We start from the raw sequence: 24,982 nt of genomic DNA, 5'->3' as shown, positions 1-24,982 counted from the left end.
TTATAAACCTGTTAGTCTTGTCTGAAAAGAGTGTATTTTTCTTTCTAGAAGCTAATTCTTCCCGATTGTTTTTCAATACTCTGTACTCTACTCTTTCACATTCCATCATTCTTCTTTTCAAACACAGTCGTAATCTGCTGGAAAATAATCTATTCTTCAGATTCAAAATTCCTGGAAGATTTAACAGCATCTGCAATTATTTTTAAATAAAATCAAACCATGAAATTCAGTATAAAATTAATTGTACGAATAGGCTTTACCTGATGTCACGCAAAAAGCACTTTTACTATTAAAACATGGATCTATTACTGGCTCCAGACATTTTTAGATCTGCCGTTCATTGAGATGAAGTACCAGTATTTATTTGCATAGCACGTAAGTTGCTTTTCCTACAACTCAAGTGTTAAGTTCATGTATAGCCTGAAGTAAAACACTGATTCTGAAATTTTTCATTCATCTGGGAGTTCATTAGTAAACAGCTAACGGCTGATTGCTGATAGTTACTCTGTTGCCAATATATTAACTCATTTCTACTGTAACTGGCTGAGAAAAAGCTTTATTTTTGCTTTAGGCAATTACATGCAGACTAGAAAGATTGATTGGTAGAGTTTCATTTTTAAGGGTTAAAGAGGCAGACTGGAATGTTATGCTTAAGGACAAAATAGTGAGAAGCCTTTATTCTAATAACAAAATGTTTACACCCACTTTTTTTAGGAAAAATGCATGCATGCAATAAAAATATTTAGAAGTAGAAAAACCACGTTTAACTGTCCCAGAACCACCATTTCTACCCACAATCATTTCTGCTCATGACAGAATACATGAATAAGGAGCATAACTGTCCCACTACATAACAACGAGACCCTAAAGAACACTGCGGAACCTGCAGTGTTTTTGTGTCTGATTTAAAAAGTAAAACACAGTTAGATGACTCTCACCGCAGGAGAAATTTTTGCACTGTGGTTCAAATACCTTTTGCTTTGCTAAAAGCTTTGTTAGCAGAAATAGATACAAGAATTCCCAAATAACTTGATTAACCTGCATGTTGAAGGATTTGTCATTCTGTTTAAAAAGATGTACATCTCAGCTCTTCTTGAAAATCATCCTAAAACATGACAGCCCTCTCTTTCCTGTCCTCCTGAGCAGCACAGAATAAGGATAATCTAATTCTTTGACGAATGAGACCCTATCAACATGTCAGGCTCCTAACACACCACATACCATTCTCCAGGTAGAGCCCAAAAGTGAAGGTTGAGAAGACAGAGATGTGCAACGTGCAGGGGCTGGGCTGAGTCCAAGTAGATTCCAGGGCAGACCCTGCAACGGCTTTCAAGGTCTCCTTGATGCAAAATGTAAATGTTGTTCGTTCACGTTTTCCTGATTAACTGAAAGCAAGGCGGGGTGGGGGGGACCCACTAATGGAAACTCACGTGCAGCTCTACCCCACAAAGGGCGCCCAAAGGGAGCGATGCACGTTACTGACAGTAGTGCGTTCAAAGCGAGTTCTGTGCAAAATACGGAAATACCAGCCACTCGAGCTCATGAGCACTGATGGCCATTCTTTTATAAAGGAGGCTTTGCCTACGCCTCATCTCTACCATACCACCAGAAAAGCAAAAACAACTGTCCACTAAACAGGCTCAGAAAGGAAGAGGGTGAAAGTCGTGTACATTCCTGTAAAAGAACAGTTTGGAGATAAAGACAGTTTGTGTAGCAGTGCACACAGAAAAGGACAAACAGAATCAGAGCAGCATCAGTGAAGGAAGCAGCAGGGCACAGTCACAATAAAAGACTCCCAATTAATCCTTAAGTAGATGTTTTTTCAAAGAATACCAAAACTCTAAAATAATCTATTTACTCTATGTGATAGAAAGACATGATGTAACAGAAACCAAAATACTGGGAAACAGAAAAGCCTATTAAAGTGTAGTTATAAAAATTATAAACAATAAAATAAGTACTTGTACGGAATGAAACTGTTTATAATATGTATCTAAAAATCTTTTTTTAATTCCCCAAGTATTTATCTAAATGTCTATAATACAGCCTTTTTATAAATGTCTACAATACAGCGTTTTTTCCTACTGTTCTGAAATGTTTCAAAGTTTCTTTTTTATTCTACCTTCTTATTTGTACAGTCTTCCAAATGCCACTCAGATGGTTAATATAAAAATGGCTAGAAATACATCATAAATCCAGTCTAATGAAGTAAAAGGTAAGCAGAAAAATGATTACTTCTAAGTATAATTCTAATTTATTTGAATAATCATACAACAGCTGAATTGAAAAGGCTCTCCAAGACTGGCTCCAACCCCCAACACCCCCAAGGAATAAGTGAAGTCACACGGAAGGTAACTGATTTGTACCTCAAGTTATCAAGGCAGGTGGCAGGCATAGGGGCAGTTAGGACTGCAGCTCACCTGTCGTGACATCTAGTCTGTGAGGCTTTCCAGTATATCTATCACCTTCCCCTCTGCTGCCTCAGAATACCTTCCCTAAGCTTCAGTTTTTACCACCTGCCAATTTCATTAGGTTATTATTCAGAAACAATTAAGAGAACACTACTGTTCATTCCCAAAGGAAATAATATTCTACTGGTTTTACTGTAGGTTTCCTGTGTATAACCTGTCCCACCGGTTCCTCCACATCTTACAACCAGTTCTACAGCACTTCAGGCTTCAATGAAGGTATTAAATAAAATTCACTGGACTGATTTAAGTCCCTGTTATTAGGTCACCACATAAAGTACCAGAAGTGATTTTCATGCCTGATGGGAGAAACTGAACCAGCTGCAACATCCATTAAAAACAAACAACCAAAACACAGAGACTATCTGTTGCTATCTTTGGTTAACTCTAGTATAGACTAAGTTAGCCTTTCAACACACAAACAGCAGGCAGGCATCTGACATGGAAATACTGGCAAGGAAAATTTTCAAGCATAACTGAGAGAAAAAGGAACCATTTCTTTATCCTCCTAAGATAGAATTCATCATGAAACTTTACGTTTAAAACTAGACTGTTTCATACTTTAATATGTAATTTGCTAACTATACAGGGAAGAATTTATAATCAACTTTATATTGGAAGCTTGGCTATATGATAAAGTCACACTGGACACGCAGTAATCATATCAATAACACACTCAACTTTCCTGCCACCTATCTTAATAAATCCCTCCTGTGCAGTTGAAACAAACAAGCATCACCAAAAGGCATTAAATGCTCCATTATGCAGCATAATAATGTTGTACAAGGCACAGTAAAAAGAAAACAATGTAACCCCAATACCAGAGGGGCCAAATAACTCTGAGACTTACTCAAGGACAAAATTCCAAGCATACCTGTGGTAAGACAATAAGAGTGCCTATAAGCCACAGAATTGGAAATCTTTAAATTATGAGCAGCTACAAATTGGAATTGACATCAGTGGGTGAATAATACAGTCATGAGACGTTGAGAGACAACAAGGAAGACAGAGGCACACCAGGTAGACATAGGAACACTACTGCAGTTCTGTACATTTTCAAACTGCTGAATCTGGACTATGTGAATAAGGAGGCTGCCAAGAAAGAGAGGTAAGTGTTAAGAGCAAAATTAACTGAACATCCCAAAAGCCCATTAACGGAGGGAGAAAGCAGTCTGGCAGCCGGAACCTAACCCCAACTCTGCTACCCAGCGACCCGAGCGAGTCACCTTCACTGGGACTTAGGTAGTAGACAACAAAGATTTTCAATCAGGTGATTTCCAAGATGCCTTTTGGTTCCAACATTCTCCGAGTCTACACTGCAAAGGAGTTCTCACACCGAATTATAGAATCCCCTGGGAGTTATAACGTTTCCCGCTCTTCTAAGGGTGTCTGAACACAAGTATCATATACGGCGCAGCCTGCACAGAGCGCGTCGCCTCAACTGCGCCCCTCCCGGTGAGTATCCTCAGAGCAGCCCCTTACCGCAGCGCGGCTCCTGAGGAGTTCCCTTCATGAACAACATGCAGGGGGCAGCGTGAATTAACTTCTTCAGGCGAAGGGTGAGGTCTTCCTTCGGGTGCTCATTACCACTGGGTGGGAAAGAGCCGCTAGACGCATGTCGCTGAACCTTTTTAGTCAACTCTGGGGCGTGGGCACCATCTAATCGGTCCATTTTCTGAGAATTCTAAAGTTAAAAAAGTCATTTAGAGTATGTGTGCATTTCTTCATCATCTCTATATTTTAGGCTCTAAAATTACAACGAGCACAAATCCATAGTTCTGGCCAGTTTCTAAAGAGGTCAACATTATCACCGGAAAAGTTTTTTAAAACTCTGATTACAGATTACCTGCTATGCATCTCAATTTTAGAAATAAATAATTGTTTTCTTTTTTCCTTTTTGGGAACATACTAGGAAAGCGGCACTGCTTCTCAAACCAGGTCAGAAAGGATTTCCCCACCCTTGCCGGGATCAAATCTACTCAAGTATAAATGAGGTACTTGGGGGACCATGCTAACACCCAGGGGTACCCTGAAGCACTGATTTGCACCCACTTCCTAAAGGAGTCATTAATCAAACCAGAACCAGCCAGATGTTTCATTACGTCCAGGCACATGCCCCAAACAACCAACTTCTGACCCAACTCAGGGAACATTCTGGGTTTACAACCACGTATCTAGAATTTTCTCCAATCCTGGTGGCTGGACCTCCACAGTCCATGCCCCTTTTCCAGGACCCCTAAGGGCCAGCCAACGGTGAGACTACAAGAAGAAAGGGCAAAGCCAGGAGCAAGCAAATGCCTAACGTTCAGGGAGCAGGGGAGAGGGCAAAGGAACCGACACAGACAGCCCCGTGGCCCACTGCAGACAGACGGTCTCTTCTGCCATCTTTATCCTTACCTTGAAAAACAGAAAGGTGGGAACAGAACTAATTTCATATTTTTCAGATACTTCAGGAACAGCTTCAGCTTCCAACTTTAAAATAAAAGAATTTAAGCGTGATTATAAAAAGATCCTTTTTACTACTTCAATATGTAAATCAGTTTCACATGCATTATCCCTTCAAGTAGTTGATGTTTTTTAAAGAGTACGGTACAAAAGTTTATGACACATTTACATTTAAATGAGACTCACTGGGCTGGCATGTCATCCACTGAGTCTGCAGGATCAAAACAGGTTCAGAGGTTTTTATTTTGTTGCACATTTCAAAATATGCCTGGAGGCTGTGAATAAAATTTTTGGTGCACTAGTGACCTAGTAAATTTTCAATCATATGCAGCTACGACTATATTGAAATCCATAAATCACTGACCCCAGTTATGTCATGATTACAGTGCTTATTTTCTGCCCACAGCAATTCTTGCTGTTTGCTCTATTGACTAATTTCAAGAGGCAGTACATCATGACTGACAGTTGCAGCCTTCTGCAAATTATGAAGCAAAAAGGAGTATTTCTTCAATAAACTATTGATGTCTGATAAATTTTACTTTTAACTCCTGCAAGGCTGCTGGACCCAAAGCAGATATCTTACTAGGTTACTTGCTTCTGGGTCTATTCATACATTTAAATGCATTTTAAATAAGATGACCACATTCTATTTGATAATTTCCTTGAAGCCCTCCAACAAGATGTGATGTGGTATCTGATATGTAAACTTCAACATTATTTAGTAACGCCCTTTCTAAATAACTAGAACACAATTACCTCAAGCTTTTTACCCGGACTTTCTGAACTGTATACTTTGAGAAAAACTGAGATACATTGTATCTTTTCCTCACGGGACTGTCAATGTAATATAAACTCTGAAAACCAATAAAAATCTAAATTCACACTACACCTGTAGGAAATAAAATTTATTGATAAATTCTACTGTTAAAGAGTTTAAACTATATACACTGCATTCTTCCAGGAGTGAAAGACCCCCACCGGGCTGGAGACACTATTTTTGTCTGGAGCCCTAGCCCATCAAACGGGCGGCAGTGACAAAGCGGGAAGCAGCCGTCTGTCTTTGGCGTGTGTCTCCAGCCCATACGCCCTTGGGTGCTCTCTTACCACCTTAATTCTTGTTTCTTTACAACACCCCTTTGAAACAATATTTTAAATTATTTTCAATCTCCAAGGTGAAAAATTATATACATTTTAAAGTCGATGTCAAATGTACAATAAAACTAAAAAAAGAACAAAGAGAAGGTAAAGCATTCGGAGACAGCTATTTAGAGGAGACTCTAAAGTCTAAGAAACTTCTGTGCCATATTCCTTCATACAGTTCCACACTCAGACCAAAGAAGAGCACAAAGGTGATGACAAAGGCAGCGCATCACGATCTGTCTTTCGGCTAACACCTGGTGAGTGCCCACCACACACTGGGCACTGACTGGGCCAGGCTCAGTGAAGATCCCCATCGCTGGCACTCCTGGATTCTAACAGAAAAGTAATACAAATCAAAAACCAGACAACACTAAGTAGAAACAAGATAACAGAGTTTTAAACCAGAACAAAACAAGCAGCATCCTGACTCATAAAATCAAATTCCTATATGCTTTTGAAACTTCATCTCTTCTCATATTCCCGCTGGTTTCCAGTAGGGTCCCTTACTGACAACTCTTCTGGGAAGCAAATGATGCTCTTGAAATTCCTGCTGAAGCCAGGAGGATCGCTACACGTGCCTCCCTTAAATGAGCTCCCAGAAGACGAGATCTTAATAAGACAAAGCAACGGTGACAGGCAAATCCTCCTGAGCCTGGGCCAGGAGCACCATTAAAGGCAAAGCCGTTCCCCAGAATATCAAGGGCACCTGAAGTCCGAAACCTTGACAACACTAAAACTCTTTGGAAATACTTCCGTTGGATGTAAGACAACATGACCGTTAATAACAATGGAAGTAGAAGATAAATGTATAAATACTAAAAATTTTTAATTTTAATCTTCTTCTGCATTCCGAACAGACCAAAGATGGCCAATAAGAGCTAATACCTTCCTTGGAGGCCTGCTCTGTGCCATAAACCATGACATGCCTTTACATGAGAGCACCTAGACCTGTCACAGCCTGGGGCACAGTATGGGGCATGTAATCATCTCAGCTTCACAGGGGGCCAGGTAAAGAGGTCACTCCAGACACAGTTAATAAGCAGCAGGGCCGAGAAACAAAGCCATGTTTGTTTGACTACAAAGCCTGTGCTTTTTTCACTATACTATGGTTAACTTTTCTACTACAACAATCAAACAAGAAATGATCAAATTTCACAGGTAGCACTTATACATGACTTCAGGACAAAACAGACACGAATATTTCCAGAACGGATTCCCAGCCGGAAGGCCTCTGGGGGAACCACGTGCTTCCTGTACCGTGAATCTCAAACTTGGACCCTCCCCACGCAGCGTGCTCTGTGTCTGTGGAGAAGGGGGAGGAGGGCAGGGAGGTGTTACTAAAGCAAGATGAGTCCAGAGGAAGACACTATTCCCTTCCAGAGGAAGGGAATTCTGCATCATCTCCTTCAATTTACCAGGGTCACCACTGACCATCGTGATGATAATGGCTAACACAGTTCTAAGTACGTTCAGGCACTGAGTTCACTTAATCGTCACAGTAGGTGCTGTCCTAAGGAAGAAACCGGAACTTCAAGAGGCTATAGGTAACGTGGTCGAGAGCACAACACCGTTGGGCGGTAGAGCAACGCAGCCTGGCTCCAGAGTCTCACTCCACTCTCCGCGGCCCTGCTGCCACTTCACCAGATCCAATGATTACGCCTTTTTTCTTCATTTTACTGACCTTTCAGTATCATTCAGTAAGGATGACCACACCCACTTTCTCTGATACCCTTCCCTTGGCTTTCGTGGTTTCTTTTCCTCCAACTCTCAGACTGAGTCTCTGGCTTCTTCCTTCACCTCTGGCCAACCACTACATGGCTGCACATCCCAGGACTTGGTTCTGAGTCCGCTTCTCTCACCTACGCTCATTTTCCTAGAGCGGTCTCATACAACCCCCTGCTCTCAGGGGCACCAATATGGTGCTGCCACCCAAGTTCTCTCCAGGCCAGACCGCTCCTCTCGCCTCCAAACCACACCCTCGACATCTGCACTCAGATCCCTACTGGGTATCTCCCACTAAACCTGTTCCTCCCCAGGCATCCCTATCTCATTTAAGCCATCTACTTGCTGGAATCGAAAAGGAGACAACCTTGACGAATCTTATTTCCTTCACCCCTGACATCCAATCCATCAACAGGTCTCCTGGGTGCCCCCCTCCAAAATATAAGCCGACTCAGACCACGACCTTACTTCAACATTCTCTCCACTAGTGTCCAAGGCATCTCTCACCTGGCCCAGTGAAATAGCCTCCTTAACTAGTATACCTGCTTCTAGGCTGCACCCTTACCCCCTTCAAACCATTCTCCACATGGCAGCCACAGTAATCGACTTAGGAATCAGACTATGTCATTTCTACTGCACTTGGAATAAAACCAAAACTTGACCACTGCCCACAAGGCCACTCGGCCCTTGCCTACCTCTGCAACTTCATGTCAAGGCCTCTCCTCCTTCACTACCCTCCAGCCCCACTGGCCAACTGCTGATCCTCTAAAGTCTGCACTTGCTAAGCCTCTACCTAAAAGCTCTCTCCCAGCTCTTCCGATGACTGCCACCTTCTCATTTTTTAACTCTCACTTATTAGATACACCTTGTCAGCCCAACCTAAACAAAGCACCCCACCTACCCACCCAAGTCTCCATCTTTCATAACCTGCCTATTCATGTCTTTTGCTGAACTTACTACCACCTGAAATTACCTTGGTACTATGTGTTACCCATTTACTGTCTGTACCTTTACTGTTCCACATTCCCAGTAACTAGCATACTGTGTGGCGTATAATTAAGTGTTCAAGAAATAAATTTTGAACAGAATATTGAACTAACAGTGGTCACTATTCCTAAGCCAAAATGGGAATGACTACTTGCCAGTGGTGGTAATGAGCCTCCAAGGTTAAGGCCAGAATGATGAAACTCGACATTCCAGTATAAATCAGCTATATTTCAATAAAACAAGCAAACAAACAAAACCACCTGACATTCCGGGACATTCTGTTATACCTCCTACAGGGCTTCTTTCTGCCCTGTGACAAGACACAAAAGGAAAAATTTTCAAAATCAAATTCTTTGTCAGATAGTCACAAATATAATTTTTAAAATAGTATTTAAATTAACATTTCTGATAACTTTTTTTAAAGACTTTGCCAAACTTAGCCCAGTAACAGCTAATAAACTATGTTAATTGTGGTATTATTTTATTACCAAGACAGCATCGATTAAAACTAGGGTATTTTTAAGATTTAACAATTTTACTAGAATTATCTAAGAGACATCTTAAGAGTTCCTAAAAAATGGAATCCTACACATGCTCTCTAAGATGCCAAATAAACTGATCAATATTCCCTGCTCCCACCTGCACAAAGGAAAGCAATTTAAAACAAAAACAAAAACGAACAAACAACAACAACAAAAAAAACATGGTAAGGTAAAGGTCCCTACCTCAAGTATCCCACCATCTAGTCAAGAAGCCAACAAAACGGGAACGAAATGACAGAGCAGATGAAGATACAAGATATTCCCCAACTAACCGTCCAAACAATGGCACAGACTAAGTTCGGAGAGAGAGGAAAGGGTCGGGGGGAAGCCACGGAGGTATACAAGAAAGACTTCACACAAAATGATGATTTAAATCATCATGTTGTACACCTTAAATACACAAAATCTTTACTTAAAAAATAAAATAATAAAATCAACTACAAAATTTTTAAAATAAATTGCCACTCCTGTTAAAAGATGGATTTGACTTGGACCATGAATATGACTAGTGGTACCCAATTTCATGACCCAATACTAGTCTTCCTCCTTCTCACCCCCTACCAGAAACTATCCTGAAATAGTCTATCTACCAAACAATTTGATTTAATGATAAACATGTATTCCCATTTTAAAGTGCTAACAAACTGACTTTACATAATTTGAAAAGCAAAGGCACTTGATATTTTAATTAGCTGGTTAATTTTTTTCTGAACAAACGAAGGTTTCTGTGAGACTTCCAGCAACAGAAATAACTCATGGATCTCCTCCATGCCCCTGGAGGTGTGAGAACATCAGGGTGGGACACAGCCCCAGGACCTGACTGGACATGGCAGCCGATGCAGGTGAGTGCAACCAGCACGCGGCCTAAACATGGCACCAGGAAGGAGCACAGGTACTTTATTACCATATCATCAGTCCAGGAAGTGAGGGGATTCAGACGCAATAGATGTGAAAATCTGGCCTTTCAGCAACCTATTCCAATGAGCACAAACTACTGGGACCAAAAATGTATGCTAGCTTTTCTCCAGTATTATTTTACCATCTTCTACAAAATAAGGAATTGTTGATGATCACAAACTGTGATTAAAACCATCTATATAATGATTCTGTAAATCTAAGTCACAGAATGAACTAACCTCTTATAGGTCAAGTCAAAAATGCCGAACGATGGCAGTCATTAAAAAAAAAAAAAGACCAAGAAATCAGAAGAACCAGAGGGCAGTAGAACATCAATTCTATGCCCTAGAAGTTTCACAAAGCTCTCACTGAGAAAGCTGTTTTGAAATGAACCACATGCCTCTCCTACTGGGAAATGCCAAGAGATCTCTCAAATATTTTACCTCTCCTGGGCTGACTATTGTTCAGCACTGTGGCCTTTAAAAGTACCTACCTTCCAAATTCCATGCAAATGATCTTTACCTTTCAGGATGTCTAAGCAAGAAAAACTAAGCCACAGAGTGAATTTGCAGAAAGTAACAACCTGGGCAAACTACTCACCTAGCCCTGTCACCCTCTCCGTGAATGGCAGGTGCAGTTGGGTTCAGGTATCCCCAACAGATAAGGGCTTCCCAACCCTTGGCTTGCTGAGACACTTAAGCACTTGAACAACTTAAAGTCTCACTGCCAAGTTTGGTACCAATGTGAGAAGTAATTCTATAGTCACTTTAAATAAATCATTCAAATGGCAGCTAAGAACAATGTGCTACTTAAACCAGCAACACTATACACACAAAAGCAGACTTACAACAATTACCATCATCTTGATTAATCTTAGGATTGAATGTTTAATCATTCATTTCACTTGTAATCATTACCTTTTATCACTGACCAAACATGCAGCTTTAATGTTCCCTTCCATTATTTATATTGGACATTTTAGGGTTATATTCTAAGGTTTCATTACACATTTCATTGGAATTTTAAATAAGTCCTTAAATTTTAAAAAGCTAACCATTATATTCATACTTGCTCTATCTGCATAAAGAAACACTGGAAGGATTCATGCAAAATTAATACAAGCAGCTACTTACGGGATGGGACAACAGGGCTGACAGGGGAAGGAGGGCGGACCTTCTCAAAGTACATCTTTTTATACTGTTTTGATTTCTGAACCATCTAAGTGCAATACCTATTCAAAGCACACTTATTTATATAGAAACTGTCTGAAAATTATATCACTCACTATACAAATGGATTAGTATGTCAGAATTCTGGGTCTTCAGTTTACATAAAAAGCGGCATACAAGCAATAGAGTTGATGTCACTTTTAACCCCATATACAGGTATATTTGCCAACATATCCTCTGAACTCACAAACCCTGGTTTTAAAAAATAAGGCTTTGGGCTTCCCTGGTGGCACAGTGGTTAAGAATCCGCCTGCCAATGCAGGGCACACGGGTTCCAGCCCTGGTCCGGGAAGATCCCACATGCTGCGGAGCAACTAAGCCCACGCGCCACAACTACTGAGCCTGCGCTCTAGAGCCCGCGAGCCACAACTACTGAGCCCCGCGTGCCATACCTACCGAAGCCCACACGCCTAGAGCCCGTGCTCCGCAACAAGAGAAGCCACCGCAATGAGAAGCCCACGCGCCGCAACGAAGAGTAGCCCCTGCTCGCCACAACTAGAGGAAAGACCGCCCGTAGCAGCAAAGACCCAATGCAGCCAAAAATAAATAAATTTATTTTTAAAAAATAAAAATAAAAATAAAGCTTTGGTTTCCTGTCTGCTTTTTTAAATACTAAGGATTCAGCTTTCTCTCTTCCCAAAATTTCATTTCTAAGATATTCAGCTCCTATTTTGGCCCTGCTGCTTAAATGAGTATTAAGTCCTGACTGATAACGTTAAATATGCTTAAACCAAGTGAGCTAATCCAGTCACAACTCTCACTTTCCTAGTACTACCTACCCAAGAAAGATGCTAGGAATGCAGGGCATGCACAACAGGGTAAAAAAAAAAAAAAAAAAAAGGCAGCAAGGGAGAGATTGGCTTCCTTTTCCTCTGCTTCCTGGCAGGTCGGAAGAACTCAGTTTCTCCTGCAGGTCTGCACCTCCCCGGCCCTGACAGCAACCTCTTCCTACTGCCCCAGTCCCTACAGCAGCCTTCACACACCCTTTCTTGAATCACTTTCCATGTCACACCTAGCTTTTCAATGAAGTAAGTCTTGTTACTATCTTTACTATATTAAAACCACAATTCCCCAAAATGAATGATCTCATCTGCTTTTTGCCCACGTCGACACTCCCCCGACTGCCATCCTGTCCTCCCAACCAAGCATGTGTCAGGGAAGTGTGGTGAGTTTTACACCACTCGGGACTTGAAAAATGCAAAACCATTTTAAGATGTTTAAGAATAATCTACTGTGATCCCAACACCATCTGTGAACATGAGGAATCCCACACCAGTCCTCCCTTATATGTTAATAAAATGTAGTCTAACCCATAAATCAGAATTAAATTCTTAAAAGACATGACACTGAAAATACAGTACCTTCACAAATGAAACCTGGGGGTGTTCTCTGGCTAGCTCTGCCATCACGTCGTTCATCTGAGCACACTGTGGAGCCCATGGTGCCCAGAAATGCACTACAAGGAGGGACCTGTAAATCCATAAAATGCAGTTTTTAAAAATATAGTAGCTTTAGAAATAAGCAAATACTGATGCAGATCAAATTCTATTAGCAAAGAAACCTGTACAAGGACCACCTGAATTGTCTTTGTACTGCTAGAATCTTGTTATATTAAACACAGACAGAAATATAATAACTTGCAAGGCCTTGAGAATCTTTTGGATGAATTTTCAAGTTAATGATACTTCTTGAGTCAATACTTAGCTCACATGAAGTGGTTCTGAATATTCATCCACCTCAACTCCTAGGCACGTAAATTAACTATTTTGAGACCCTTAGGAAAGAAAGATGGAAACTAGATTTCGGTAGTCAAGGCACAACGTTTGTGAAAAATGACTGTATATGCGTTACTACTATTCATGTTAGTATTTACTTTTTAGACATGGTACTGTGATGAAGTGACCATAGGAATAGAAATAAGATGTTGCAAATGAAGGTATATAAGCAGAAAACAAAGAGGAAAAAAGGGAGCTGCTTTTCACATACTTTTTTTTATTATGCTACAGAAGATTTTCTAAAAATTGATAGTATGAACAGACAGAATAGCGATTAATAAATTGTCAATAAAATTCTCAGGAATCTCAGTATGTATCTATCAACTATTTTCATATAAAATTATCTTGGCAAAGATATATTTAATTCTATCCTCATATCTAGCTGAAAAACCCTTCAGTTTTACAGAATTCCAAATTCAAATATAATCCCCCTTAACTACAAAAAAATCCGAAAACCCAGGAAGAAAATACATTGAAAAATATGTTACACGGAGAAAGGAAACAAGGACAACTAACCTTGGGCAAAAGGAAAGGAACAGAATACTTGGCTCATGTGAGCTAAGTACTGAGAGAAGGAGGAGCCTACCACGCAGTGCTGGGGGCCCGGAAGCCGAGGGAGGCACTGGGGGCTTCAGAGAGCTGGGGGCAGGACTTGGTGGTACTGGAGCACAGTCTAAATTTCAGTACCTCCAAGTTCCTGGCTTAGTGACTGATGGCTAGTGATAGCACTAGCCACGAGTCACTGTACAGAAGCTGCCAGCCTGCGAGGAAAGGAAGTCTAGTGGGCTGTGATAGTCTGGAGCTCCGGAAAGAAGTCCATCCTGATCTGCAGATCTGGGAATCAAGAAGGAGCGCCGGCAGCAAGCTCTTCCATGCAGGAGGATGAAGAGGAGGCCGAGGGCAGAGCCTCTGGGGCTCAGCAACACTAAGTTAGGACAGACGGCAGTAAAGGAGCCCTGGTGGTAGGCCAGAGAAGGGACCTAAAAGGCACACAGCAAGGTTCAAGGGGCTCCCAGAAGTCAAGAAGGAAGGAGAGACAATCGTCAAACGCAGCAGGAAGGGCAACCAGCAATAGTGAGAGTTAAGTCCAGAGGATGACAGAAGCAGCGTGTGGACCACTGGACTGAGGATGAGGAAGCAGAGATGGCTAGAAACCTCCTCTGTAAGAGACTGGGCTGTAAACAGAGAGAGAGCAAGGATCAAGACAGGATCAAGGAATGGGCTTTTTTCAATACAAGAGAATTTTCATCGTTTATTTTGTGAGGGGACAGTGCAAATGGGGAGGGAGAGGCTGAAGACACGAGAGACAGCTAAGGATTCAAGGTCTCAAAGGTGGCAGGAGAGGGAAACTGAGAGCAGAGAAGAATTCGCCTGGAGAAGAGGGACAATCTCCTCTGAGTCAGAAGCAAAGGAATCAAGAATGGGTGAAGCTACAAGTAAATGTGTAGGTGTCGGGGGAGGGGCAAGTCGAAGGAGAGCTCTGGAAAATGCTTCTGCAAGTCCTGTTTTCCAGGTAGGAAGCAAAGTCATGTGCTGAAACGAAGGAAAATGGAGGACAGGGGTCACAGACAGGACCGAGGAAGACGGGAGGGCTGCCCAGGGGCACACCAGAGTAAAGCAGGAGGCTCTACAGGCAGAGCCACCTAAGCTGGGAAAGGACACATGGCAGGGCCCCTACTCCATGGGTTCCAGTGAAGCGGCAGAAGGCAGGAGCTTCAGCGTGTGGGCAGGTGGGCAGAGACTATGGAGGAAGCAGTCCACCAATTCCTGCTGCCTCTGCCTCCCGGGCATGCAGCTAGACTACACCTCTCAGTCTCGCTTGTGTCCCGGGCTGGGGCCCTGGAACTGAGCTGTGGCCAGTGGGATGCGGGGCAGACGTGAGCTACGTGGCCCTGCAAAGCCTCCCGCGTGAGCCTCGGCCTACTCTAGCCTCCTCTCGCAGAGCTTCTGCACAGCGTGGCGGGGGGGCCTCTGGGGCCTAAGGGATGGTGGGAAGGAAGACAGGCCCACCAAACGACTGCACAGGAATGTTCACAGCAGCCTGGCACATAACAGCCGAAACCTGTAAGTAACCCAATGTCTACAAACTGGAGAAACTGCTGTATATCAACACAACGGAATACCACTCAGCAGTAAAAAAAAGGAACCAGCTACAGATACACGGCAGCATGGATGAATCCCAAAAACACACTGAGCACAACAACCCAGACATGAAAGACCAGGAGTTCTGCGACTCCATTTACATAAAGTCCAAGAAGAGGCACAACTCATCCAGTGACAGAAAGCAGATCCCTGGTGGGGGATTACTGGAAAGAGCCTAAAGAGCATTCTGGGGCCCTATATTCTTGTCCTGAATGATGGTTACTTGTGTTAATACAAATGTCAAAGTTCATCACACCCAGCAATTAAGATCTGTGCATTTTACTACAGTATATAAGTTAATACCTCAACCTTTTAAAAGTTAGATACCACTTTTTACCAAACTGAAAAAAAGATTTTTAAAATATTCAATGACAAAAAGGATAAAGTGAGATGGCACTTTCATATCCTACAGGTAAAAATTAAATTGGAACCTTCCTGAAATTTCAAGATACTCAAACACTTTCAAGTATCTATCCTACAGAAGTCATTAAAGAGACAAAAATGTACGTATATGAATATTTTCCCAGTATTTTACATAGCAAATAACTGTAAAAATCTATTGTTCAACGAGACAGTTTTCTTAATGGTCATACAATAAAATATCATAAAGCCACTAAAAATCGTGTGTCAAAGAATGTTTACTGACATGGGAAAATGCTCACAGTAAGTACATTTTTAAAAATTAAAACAAGTTACCAAACTTTTTAACAGTATGTGCCAACGTAAGTAAAAAAGAAAAGAAAAAAGGACACGTACACAACTTAAATTCCATTACTACTAATGTGGCTTGGAAGAGTAATTTAACTTAACTTCCACATCTGTAAAATAGCAATAACACCCTGGGAGGTTGGGAAGATCAAACGAAAATATACAAGCACTTTGGAAACATTAAAGAATGATATTGATGTTATTTTACATTATCCACAATATTCCCATGTTTAGATGCTTAACTTCCACTTTCCAATTAGGTACACGATGCCTAATATCATAAGGACATAAACCTGAAACAAACATAAACGCTGTCACCCTCTCTTGTTAATAATAATCTGTAAGTATTCTTTCCACCTTCATGGACAGCCCAATATGCAGGGTGCATTGTTTAAGGAAAACCTTTAGAGAAAGACGAGATTCAAATCCTAACTACTGTGATGTTAAACAATGTAATGAACCTGGTTCTTTTTCAGTAAGATAATTAGTGATTCATAAATGGTTGTTTCTCTGTTATTACAGGTGTTCTGCTCTTATAGTTATTCCTCTGCAGGTAACACCAGCTACCATTTATTAAGATCATATAATATTAGACTCTGTTAAATATTTTACAAATGGGTAAAAACCTTAATTACTCTGTAAATGGGTATTAATATCCCCACTGTATAGACCAACTGAGGTTTCAGTAACATATAAACGTCTATTTGACTTAAGCAAAAAAAGTTTTCAATTCACATGAAATTTTAAAATTGGGAAGTGAAGATTTGTAAAGTAGACGTTAAGTAACTACATTAACAAGTACTATTTAATATTCTGAAATGCTGCCATTTTCACCAAAAGTAGCAGAGATTTGTTCCTTCCGCAGAGGCCAAGCATCTCTTCCTTCCCATGTGCCCATTTAAACTCATCACCACGAAAAAGGTATATTGGCTTCCGGATCATTTCAAGTACGGGCCCGTGGCAAGAATTAACATTTAAACTTTTTCCAACTGTGATGTCTTAATGACTTTTTTCTTTAAAAAACGATACATAAAAACAAAAATGTGAGACACACAAAAAGCAAAATAGTCCTCCAGGTGACCGTGAACTGAACGCTTACGAAGGGCAGGTCCACACGAGCCCTGCTCCTTTCAAGACGCCGCCTCTGGGGCACTCCATAAGTGGGCCGCCGTAAGATGGGGGGAGCGCTGGATGAATCACCTTTCATCAATGAGTCCACGTCACTCCCTTCGCGCCCCCCCCGCGCCCCGCCCCGCCCGTTTCTGGCAGTTTCCCAGCAAGACCGGAAATGCCGCAAGAGTGGCTCTGGTGAACACCTTTAACTTCAGCACGGCGGCGAAGGCAGACGGGAACTCTCCCATCGCACCCGCACTCCGCAGCCCAGCCGCTCGCCAGCGTACTCACTACCCGCTTCCAACCACGATCCGCTCCTGCATTCGCGCCGATACGCTTCCACTACCAGCGAGCCCGCGCAGCCGCGCCGCCGCACGCAGAAGAGCCCGGGCGCGAAGGCGCCGCGAGTGCTCCCGCCGGCCAGGCAGCACGCGTGTCCGCTCCCACACCCCCGGGTGGGCACTGTCCTACCCCTCTCACCGCAGAGGACACTCCTGAGGCCTGGTTATGAAACGTGCGCAGCGGCTCTGAGGCTGGCTCCCTGGCAATCGGCTGGCGCTCCGCCGCCCCCACCGGCCATGCCCCGAGACACCGCCCAGCCCCCGAGAGGTCGGCCAGCGGAAGCTGCGAGACCGCTGCGGAGGCCCCGTGCCCGCCCGCCGGCGCCGACTCGCAAGCTCGGGGTTTCCATGTGTTCCCACAGGCCCGGCCTCTACATCCCGGTGGGTCTCCTTCAGACGCCGTCCCAAGGGCGAGAGGCACGTGGGCCAAGCCAGAACGGACCACGGCTGAGCCCGTCCAGGAAACAGAAGACCCGCGTCCTCGGCCCGGACAGCGCCACACAGTGCACTCTGCCCCATCAACAACACCCTTAAACGCCCCTCGGAAAGGAGGCAGGACCGCCGACCCAGCTAGGCCTTCCTCCGCCGCCCGCCCGTGACGAAGCGGGCGGGGGCCGGCGTCTCCGCGCCCACCCCCGACCCGCGGCTGAGTCCCCGCGTCGCCGCGCCCCGGGAGGCCGGGCCGGGCGGCAGGGCGGGACCCGGGCCTTGGGGCGCCCGGCGGGCGGGGGCCGGGGGTCTGCGGTGGACCCCGCTCCCCTTCCGGGGCGGGGACCTGGCCTCGGGGTCCGGGCCGCGCCGGCCGCTCCGCCCAGGCCAGGCCGGGTGCGAGGGAGCCGGGCAGCCCTCGCGGTCGGTCCCCGCCGCGTCTCCTCATCCCCGCCGCCCGCCGCCCCGCTCACTTGGCTCTGAGGCGCAGCAGCTCCTCAAACTGCCCGGCTGAGCCGACCTCCACAACAGCAGCCACCGCCTCAACCGCCCCCGCCGCCATGCTGCCGCCGCCAGACAAGAGCAATCGAGCGCGGGCGGTCGATGGGGGAGGGGCTCGGGCGGCTGCACTCGGAAGCCCCGCCCCGCCTCCGGCCCGCGCGGAAGCCCCGCCCTCCAGGCCCACCCCGCCCCCCAGGCCCGCGCGGAAACCGGGATCCGGTGAAACGCGGGAGGTTGGGGCTTACCGGCGGGCCAAGTGAGAGCCCCAGGCTCCTGACCCCCGGGGCTCCGGACTGTCAGGAATCCTGACCTCCGGGGTTCCTGGATGTCGGGGCGCCGTACGTTCCTTGCAACTCCTACGGCAGCTGGGAGAATGGTGTGTGTGATGTGAGTGTGTGTGTGATGTGAGTGTATGTTTAACAAAGTGAAATTTTAAGCTAAAAGGAAATTACATAAAGGTGGGGATGGGATGGGATGGGAGGTTAGGGGAAGGGAGGCTGAGCCCTCTCCGAACCTCAACATGACAAGGGGCTTCGAACTCGGTCCTGAAGAGCCCGAACCCGCGCCACCGCGTGGCCCTCCACCTACCTCCCGGCGGGGCCATCCCTGGGCGCAGCCAGGGCGCAGCCCATCACCCACTGGGACCTCCGAGCAGCACGGCCTGGGCAGCTGGGCCGCCTCCGGCACCACGGGCCCAGCCCCAGGACCCCCTCACTCAGGCCCGCAGGCCCCACGCTCCTCTAACCTCGGGTCTTCCCTGGCTCTCCTTGGCATCGCCTAATGTTGACGCCCCGGTAGTGTCCGCTCACCACCTTTCCCCCTCCCCTGCCCATAACTCCCACGCACTCTCCAGCCTGGGTAGAATTGTCCATGGTCCTAGTATCCTCAATTACCAGGGAAACCTCAGCCGCCAGCCAAGCGCCCTCCCCTGCCTCCGGAGCCCGGCATCCATCTGCCCTGGGGCGGGGGGAGTCTTTTTGGTTCTCCCCAAACTGCACCCCGCCTGCTCTCCAAAGAGCCACTCCTGGAGCTCCCATCTTACTAACGCCATCCCTTCCACCGAGACACGTGAGGCTCCTCCTGGGGGTCCTCGGGCTCTGCACCGAGTTTGAGGGCAGGCCCCATGGATCCTCCCGTGGGTCTTCCGGGCACCTGTGCGCCTTCTACCACGTGCACATCTCACCGGGTTAGAACTGCACCTGTGGTCTCCACCAGCCCCGGTCCTCATCAAGGGCGGGAACTGTGTCTCTGTCCCAGTGCCTAAGTTAGAGCCAAGAACGTGGCAGGAGCTCAGTACATGCTCTCTACCTGCAGCTGGTGGAGAAGTGGGCTTGTGGAGTTTCAAAGACTTATTACCAAAATATATATATATATGTAATATATTTCATTAATAATGTTTACATTGATTGCATGTTGAAATACTACTTCTGATATACTGGGTTTTGTGAACGATATTATTAAAATCAAATTTACCTCTTTCTGCCTTTTCAATGTGGTTTCCAGAAATGTTTAAATTACACGGGTGGCTGTCATTTGTGGCTCACTTTGTATTTTCTCTTGGGCAGCTCTGCTCCAGTGACTGAAAGGGGTCTTTAGTTACATACGTGCCTCATCCTGAGAAGTGGGTGTTCCTGAATATGGTAAGTTCCATTATCTAAAATGCAGTAAGAGAGTGGTGAGGAACTGTTTTGTATCCTGACTTCGGTGGTAGGTACACAAACCTAAACGTGATCAAAATTGCATAGCATGAAATACACACAAAGAGTACAAGTAAAACTGGAGAAATGGAAGAAGATGGACAGATTGTATGAATATCATCATCCTAGTCGTGATATTGTACTACAGTGTTTCAAGATGCTATCTTTGGGGAGAAGCATAGGCAGAATGTCTCTCTGTTATTTCTTATGACTGCATGTGACCCTACAATCATTTTAAAATAAAAACATTAGTTTTTTTTTAAAGTAAATAAAATCTAGAGATTACTATGAAAAAATGCACCAGGAGGGGAGAAAACAGCATGTTGCGAAACAAGATGTATGCTCTGATGACCATTTTTAAACAGAATTATATGTAAATAAAACACATAACTCCGTATAGCTTAATGTAGCATAGCTACATAGCTACATGTAGCATAGGTCTTCAGAAGGATGTTCTCCAAAAGTGTTAGAAGAACTTGTGCCCAGAGAGTAAAAATAGGGAAGTTTTAAAAGGAGGACCTACACCTTTTACATTATATGCTTCCTAGTGTCACCTGCATTTTTTCTTTTTCTTTTTTTGTTTTTTAAACTTCTTTGGAGTCATTCATTGAAATGTTAGTGTGTTTGGAAACACATCTGCAACAAATGTTGTACAAGAATTATATCTCTGGGGCTTCCCTAGTGGCACAGTGGTTGAGAGTCCGCCTGCCGATGCAGGGGACACGGGTTCGTGCCCCGGTCTGGGAGGATCCCACATGCCGCAGAGCGGCTGGGCCCATGAGCCATGGCCGCTGAGCCTGCGCGTCCGGAGCCTGTGCTCCGCAACGGGAGAGGCCACAGAAGTGAGAGGCCCGCATACCGCAAAAAAAAAAAAGAATTATATCTCTAATTTGAAGAAAATTTACACATCAATACTAAAAACATTTCACTTGCATTTTTTTCAAAGAACATGGATGGGCTTTGTAATTTAAAATTAATGAAATTGTAATGCACTAGGGAAATGTGCAATAGTGAATCTTTTTCAAAAAATGCAAGAATCACCCATCTAATGTAACTGTTAAAAATCCTGATTTTTCCTTCTTTAAATGGAATTTCCTGAAAGCAGGATATACCAACTAGAGAGCATGCTCCCTACCTTAAAAAAAAAGTTGGGAAAACTCCCTAAAAACCTTTCCAATTCTGCCTCATGCCCTTTTTGCTGTTATCACTATTGATATCAACAGGCCTAACGTTCAGCAAGTGAATCTCTGAGCTTTAAAATGCTCTGATTTCACAACAAAGACCATTCCACTCAGCCCTGAGCCCAAGCCACATTTTGGGGGGCTGTCACATCTGAGTTACAGGTAGATAAGGGTGTACACAGCTATATAGTGCTTTTCAGCTTTCCAAAGTTCTTGCTACTTCCAGATCATGATGCAAAACATCACTGCCTATGTTACCAAACCAAACTTGGGTCCTCTCACCCATCCACAGTAAAGCCAATCTACTGACCCCAGGTTGTGGTGAAGAAAAGTGCAGCATTTATCGCAGGGGCCAAGCAAGGAGTCCAGGCAGCTAGTGCTTAAAGGGCCCAAACTCCCCGAAGGCTTTTAGGAAAAGGTTTTTAAAGACAGGGTAAGGGAGGAGGGTTGTGGGGGTGTGATCAGCTGGTGGACATACTTCTGATTGGCTGGTGGTGAGGTCATCCAGAGTCAACATCATCAACCTTCTGGTTCCAGCTGGTCTGGGGTCTGCGTGCTTGTGGGCAGCATGCAGTTAACTTATTCCACCTGGTAGGGGCTTCAGTATCTGCAAAACAGCTCAAGGACATGGCTCAGAATATTATCTATAGCCTTTGAGGAGGAACTAAAGGCCCTGGACTTTGTTTAAACTATTATTTTGTCTTGCTTGACCATTTTCCTTTCTCTCTGCATTTTCTCACTTCTCTGATTAGATTTATTCTTTGGAACTCAGGCAAGGCCTAGGAGGCTAAAGTTTTTCCGCAGACAAGAATCAGGCAGAGGACATGGGGGGTGGGGTGCAGCTCTGTCCTGAGAAGGCCCCATAGGGTCCTGCTCAGTCACACCTGCCCCACTTTGTAGCTAAGGAAATTGCCCAAAGCCACAGCAGGGAAGGGGCAGTGCCGGGACTCATTCCATGGCCTTCTCTGTACCACCCCAAGCTCTCCTCCTGCCCCCCACTGCACCCAGCCTGCATGCTGCTCGTACTCTGGAGAGCCCAGTCCTCTATTTCTCCGAGCGTGTTCAGGCACAGAGGGAAAAACTCATCATTATCACACAGAACTTAGCACATGAAGACTCAAAACCACAGGAAAGCAAGATGCTGGGGCTGATTTTGGCCTTTGTCCCCAGTGTGGGTTAATCCCAGACACTGACAGTCTGCTGCCCCATATGGAAGTATCATGTAGCTACATCCTATACCCTCCTGGGGCAGAGGGCTCCCCCTAGGGAACCCAGTGACTCTTCGTGGCCTCTGGGCAGGGGCCTCTCCGGGCTCTCCGGCCCACTTGGTCAGGAACCAGGGACAGCTCTCCAAGCAACACAGCCTTGAAAAGGATGGGACAATTAGGTTTTGCTGAGAAGGCTGTGTGGCACTTCAGGGGCTGGGACCATGGGGAACGGGAAGCTGAGGCTCTGGGTCCTGGCGGCTGAAGTCCTGGCCTGGCAGAGCACAAGCTTCAGAGAGGGCTGCAGGGGGCCTTCCTGGCAGCAAAGGTGCTGCACCCTGTGTCTGTGAATGGACCCCAGTTCAAAAGGGGTGTGTTTGTGTGGTTGAGGTGTAATTATTTTTAATGACAGCTAACATTTCACCGCTCCTGAATGGGTGAGGAAATATTTTAGCCATCCCACGTTTGGTGACACATCATTCCCTCATGGGCCCCAGTGTTACTCCCCAACGGGGCACAGTGCTGAGTACTAGGTGGGCACAGATAACCCAGGTGGAGAAAAACGCCTGGTCGTTATAGGGGAGGACTTGGAATTGAATTCCCACCTGGCTGGGTTTTTGTAAACACTCCCTCGAGGAGCTGAGAGACACACAGGGTTTTTAATGGGCAAAGCATGGCATTAAGAAGAGTTGTTACTCAAGGAAAATGGCCAATGCTTCCTTTCTTTTAAGAGAGACTCCTAAATCCCAATCACTCCGCCTCCAAAGGCCGGTTGAGAATAACCCCAACTGAGGGGAATTAATTTCCTTAGGAATTTCACGGTTACAAGATTAATGGAGCCCCCTGCTGAGAAACAGTAAAACTGTAAGTACAGTAGATTTGCACCTGAAGGATACATATTTTAATTTCCTTCTCAAGCTGTGATAACATCTTCTCGAGCTGCTATAAATGGCATAAATGAGCACCCGCAAGTCTGCTGAGAACCTGCCGACTCGGAGCTCCTGGGGCGGAGTCCTGGCGGAGCTGGGGTGGCCCTGGGTCCCAATGCTGCGGGCTCCATCCACGCGGGTGGCCCGGAGCAGGGGTCGTGGTCACGTGACCACGGCTGGGCGCAGGTCTGGAAGGGCCGAAACAAACGCCCCTCCCGGGAGCCCCAACGGGTTGACCAGAACCCCAGAGAAGAATCCCTGGACCAGATTCTCGGAAGTCGACCCCCATCGGCCCGCCCTAGCCCTGCCCCCCACCCTGGCACAGTGCTGCTGAGGGACCACCGGCCTGGACCAGGAGTCGGGTAACTGAGAAGTGGACAGTCTGTGTTCTGCCCCTTGGGAGCCCTCCAGGGAATTTCACCCCGCTGTCCATCAGCTTTGGCGGCCCCAAGAATGGGCCTTGGGAAGGTTGTCTCACAAACCACGTTGAGGTAAAATGGACACTGGGTCCAACCAAGTGACCAGCCCTGTTCTCCTTGGCCCAAGGGCCTCCCTGGCAACTGAGATGCTACAAATGTCACCCTGATAACCAAGAACTAGTCTGGGATAGGGAAGTGGGAATGGGCTGTGATGTTTCCTCTGTCAACCCTTAGGAGCCCTGCACTTGATCTTGGCCAAGTCTGGCCAATTTTTTGTTCCCTTCTTTAGGAGAAACTGCTATTATTGGAAGAACTCTATGTATATGCTGGCTATAAAGGTTGTTTATGCTGCCATAGCGAGATTTTTATTGGTTGTATTTTTGCTGCACTTGCTTGAAAAATAATTAATTTCAAAGAAAAGAAGAATTACATATCCAATAAACTAAATAAGACTCATGTTTGTTAGGGACCTCTGACAGCTCCTCAAATGTGAAAAAAGATTTCGAAGCAGTGAATGGACAATTTATGAGCAAGCTTATTTGTAAAACAGATTTCAAGACATACTTCATCTTGGCTCCACTGATAAAAATACATTTCATTTCTTTTCAGAAGTGTGTGTTATCTGATGGTTTCACAGTAATCTCTTTTCTCCTAAAATAAGACAATGTGGATAAGCGTGTACCCACTAACCTAATCTAGCACTGAGTTGAACGTTTTTGGGTTGCTATAGGTCCCCCCCCAAAAAATGTGACCACATCCCATAAGGCGCTCTCTAGAAGAAATATATTTACAGGAAATGTAGTTCACAAATCTCGATCTAATTGCTACAATCTTCAAAAGCTCTTCAGTCAAAATAACTTTACACACGTTTCTAGTTGTTGACAATTTATCAGGGAAAATTCATCTTGAGAGTTGACTACCCATTTTCCATCCCCTGCATCAATTCTAATCTCTCTTCCATGGAAGACCAGCCAGGGCGGCAGGTGAGGATTGTAGAGCCAGTTTCCAGGCTGTAGGTGGCACCAGCCGCTTCTTCAGGCTGGGGAAGGAGCATCCTTTGTTGAGTGGTTTCTTTATTCAACCTGGCGATGTCACAATTGAGAATTAACACA

At 45.0% G+C, this 24,982-nt stretch overlaps 1 protein-coding gene across 2 annotated transcripts in view; it reads right to left on the bottom strand.

The window, feature by feature from the left end:
- Positions 1 to 18,500, bottom strand: part of GLRX3 (glutaredoxin 3) — a gene marked incomplete at its 5' end in the record, with an annotated part of 30,808 nt that extends 12,308 nt beyond the window's left edge. Inside the window, 4 exons of one of the 2 annotated variants that reach the window (XM_079701772.1) lie at positions 3,951 to 4,152; positions 4,866 to 4,940; positions 12,792 to 12,900; positions 18,412 to 18,500. In XM_079701772.1, the coding sequence (XP_079557898.1) occupies positions 3,951 to 4,152; positions 4,866 to 4,940; positions 12,792 to 12,900; positions 18,412 to 18,500 (475 nt within the window). Of the gene's footprint in view, positions 1 to 3,950; positions 4,153 to 4,865; positions 4,941 to 5,099; positions 5,146 to 12,791; positions 12,901 to 18,411 lie in introns of those variants that run through there. The other variant, XM_079701771.1, reaches the window with a different exon arrangement.
- Between the last annotated feature and the right edge of the window lie 6,482 nt (positions 18,501 to 24,982).

The sequence above is a fragment of the Hyperoodon ampullatus genome, assembly GCF_949752795.1.
Source record: "Hyperoodon ampullatus genome assembly, chromosome: 1".
NCBI classification, from domain to species: Eukaryota; Metazoa; Chordata; class Mammalia; order Artiodactyla; family Ziphiidae; genus Hyperoodon; species Hyperoodon ampullatus.
Note: the sequence above shows the minus strand (reverse complement) of the source record. Positions and strands in the feature narration are given on the sequence as shown.